Source organism: Sphaeroforma arctica (assembly GCF_001186125.1).
Source record: "Sphaeroforma arctica JP610 unplaced genomic scaffold supercont1.3625, whole genome shotgun sequence".
NCBI classification, from domain to species: Eukaryota; class Ichthyosporea; order Ichthyophonida; genus Sphaeroforma; species Sphaeroforma arctica.
The window spans coordinates 1-3,236 of NW_014036933.1; the positions used below are offsets into that span (position 1 = coordinate 1).

At 41.2% G+C, this 3,236-nt stretch overlaps 1 protein-coding gene across 1 annotated transcript; it reads left to right on the forward strand.

Annotated features, from left to right (window-relative positions):
- Positions 1-1,390: 1,390 nt before the first annotated feature.
- On the forward strand, positions 1,391-2,606 carry SARC_13710 (hypothetical protein; the record flags this gene model as incomplete). The annotated part of the gene is made up of 2 exons (XM_014292160.1): positions 1,391-1,605; positions 2,489-2,606. Coding segments are annotated over exons 1-2 (309 nt in total), but the record flags the coding sequence as incomplete, so codon positions are not given.
- Between the last annotated feature and the right edge of the window lie 630 nt (positions 2,607-3,236).

The window sequence follows — 3,236 nt, forward strand, 5'->3', positions numbered from 1 at the left end:
ACACACACACACACACACACACACACTACTACACACACACACACACACACACACACACACACACACACACACACACACACATTGGGTGCTCATGTATACGCATAAAGCTGTGCTTGAGTGCATACAGCTGTATGGTTTCAATGGTGTATGTGTATATACGGTGCATAGAATTGAATGCAGACGGTTGTTATTGCGCGTTGACTATGTCCGTGTGTCTGCGACACGTGGACCAGGCGTACAGTTCAAGTGAAATATATGCGCAAATATATTTCATTGCGAAAGTTTGGGCCATTCTGAGTACTGCTGCCACACCCATACATGTCCTCCGTGTACTTATTCATATGTCGTTCACCGAGACGTTGTTGTGTATCTGTGCGTTGACATGTATCACGCGTACCTGGCATGTAACCCTTCAGGAAATGCACTGGAAAGGTGTGCGATAAAGTGTACGTCAGCAAAGTGCTGATAAAGTATGCGAATAAGGGTGGGATTAGTGGGCGATCGGGTTTTAGTTGCAGATCTTAATCCACAGTTGTCACGTATATGTATGTCTGTGCTTGTGTATGCGTGTGGCCTGTGCATGTGCACAGTGGCAGTTATGAATTGCCTCTGCCTTACGATACAAGTATGCAGGGAATATATTAACTAGGTCATATATTGTCTAGCACACCTTAGCTATCTGAACGTGATTCTAACAGCATCAAGAATTGTCACTTTTGGTAGAACGATACGCTAGTTGTGAGTGATGGTATGGATTGTCGCTGCGTGCAGATAGAGCTATCGATAGATAGAAAAGGTCTTGTTTGTCAAGTACATCGTAACGGAATATAGTTGATTCTAGCAGCATTAAGTACCGCCACGTTTGGTAGATCGAGACGCGAGAGTATAAACGCAATTCCATTGGTTGTCAACCACACTATACGTTTACACAGTAATCTCATTGGAGGTACACATGCACACATTCCTCAGATGGAACAATCTTTTGATTGTCAACAAGTACTCAGAGGCGGAATACTTACTATACCATAGGCCTGTCTGATTAAACACCCATGTCATTCTATAATCGATTTAATTTCTCTCATACCAGGCATATTCTGGCAGGTTAGATAGGCCTATCTGTACTACGATACGCGGTATTAACCAGACAGAAGGTACAATCGAGTCGTAGGCATTTCTGTTAAGTTTCTTGTCATCTATCATCGATTCTCATGCATATATACAAGTTAGGGCTGACGAGATAGATCTAGTGGTGCAAATTAGGGCTGACGAGATAGTTCTAATAGTGCAATAGTATACGGAAGTACACAAACAGCAAGTACAAAGGCACATCTACCAAGCATACATGATACTATACTATGTTTTTGATTCTGATGCCATTGCATACCTACATATCAGGGCTGGTGAGATCGACCTCATGGCGCAGCAATACACGGAAGTGACCAAGAATCAAGTACAAGCACAATCACAACCAGTGCAAATACAAGCAGAACCCAAGGCCGGTAAAGCCGATGCCACAAAGGAAGATACACAAGCAGTTCAACCGACGAAACCCTGGTGGATGGGCTTAAGGTGTCCGTTCGAAGCGGCCTGTGATGTCGAGTACAGGTAAGTACTTTAGTTTCGGGGTAACTGTTCAAAACGTATACACATGGCCCTTTGGAGTCAGGGATTGTGGACGCATAAAACACCCGGGGGGAGGGGTAACATTACTGTTCTGTCCCGTCTTTCAGAGGGTCACGTTACATGTTGATGGGCATATACTAAGGAAAGCATACCTGTACATGCATATAACATCATATATGTATTTATACCAGAAAACTGCGCAACGGGTGTAACTGATAGAACTCGGGGGCGCTGGACGTCCCCCTGAGAGATATGACACGGCGAGATACACTGTAGGCTAGGCTTGTATTACAAAATATGAAGCATGTATATATTTGTTGTAGATGTGCTCTAACATAAGGCAAATGTATATGCATGCGCACAATCTATTGCAAGTCTGTATCGTTGGAACCTCTTTTCTTACCTTGCCTTTGCGACATTTCTATGAATGAACCTGACATATGCGCCAGAAGGCTTATAGATTGTAGATCAAGTTTATTCATCATTGTTTTCGACATATCTATGTCTATACATGATATCTACGCCAGTACGCTTATAGATTGTAAATCGAGGGTTTTTACGCATTTGAAAAATCTCTTAAGACTAAACCTGAAAGATTATACTTTTTACTCATAAATTGTAGATCGAGGATTCTTCTTATTTGCGACATATTTTAAGCTTTAACCTGGAATGTGCGGCATTCTGATTGTATATCTTATTTGCGACATCTCTTTAGGTCTAAACTTTAAATATCCGACATTTTGATTGTGTATCTATACGCGACATCCCTCAAGTCTTAAACCTGAAGTATGCGGTTTTTTGATGGTATATCTTATTTGCAACATCTCTATGTCGAAATCCTGAATTGTGCGCCGTTATGCTATAGATTAGAGATCGAGGAATTTGAGAGCATAGACGCGCACGTGTACGGCTCTGGGCATATCAGTGCAAACGACATGTTGCGGGAACATAACTACTGGAAGAACAGATACATTAACATGAAGGTATGCGAATGTCATTGGTTGAAATCGATACATACTGTAGAGATATTTTCTAGGGAAATTTAAGATATGTATACATATCTCGTGATTGTATAAGTGTCTTCCCATGTTACACCGCGTGGTACGATGTATAACAAATACGTGATAGTGTGCTATATGTGTCAGTATGTATATAACGATCTATGTTGTAGGTTTTTGTTTATTATAACCTTACAGATATGTATATTTGTCGTGGTTATATGTGCATGACTTCCCATGTTAGACTACGTGGTAGGATGTATAACAAATGATCGATAGTGTGCTAATATATGTAAGTTTGTATATATAGTATCGAGCCCATTCGGCCTCGATAACATTGCTACATCTTGCTTCTCACATGTTGAACGGCATGATTTCAGCTGCACCCTGCGACATATATGTCACCACAACTGAGCCAGGGTTGGGTTGGTTGAGGGTGTTAACCACTCGTATATTGATGAATATATGCACGCACACACACACAAACACACACACATATATATTTGTATATGTACACACACACAAACACACACACACACACACACACACACACACACACACACACACACACATATATATATATATATTATTACTCACACACACACACACACTACA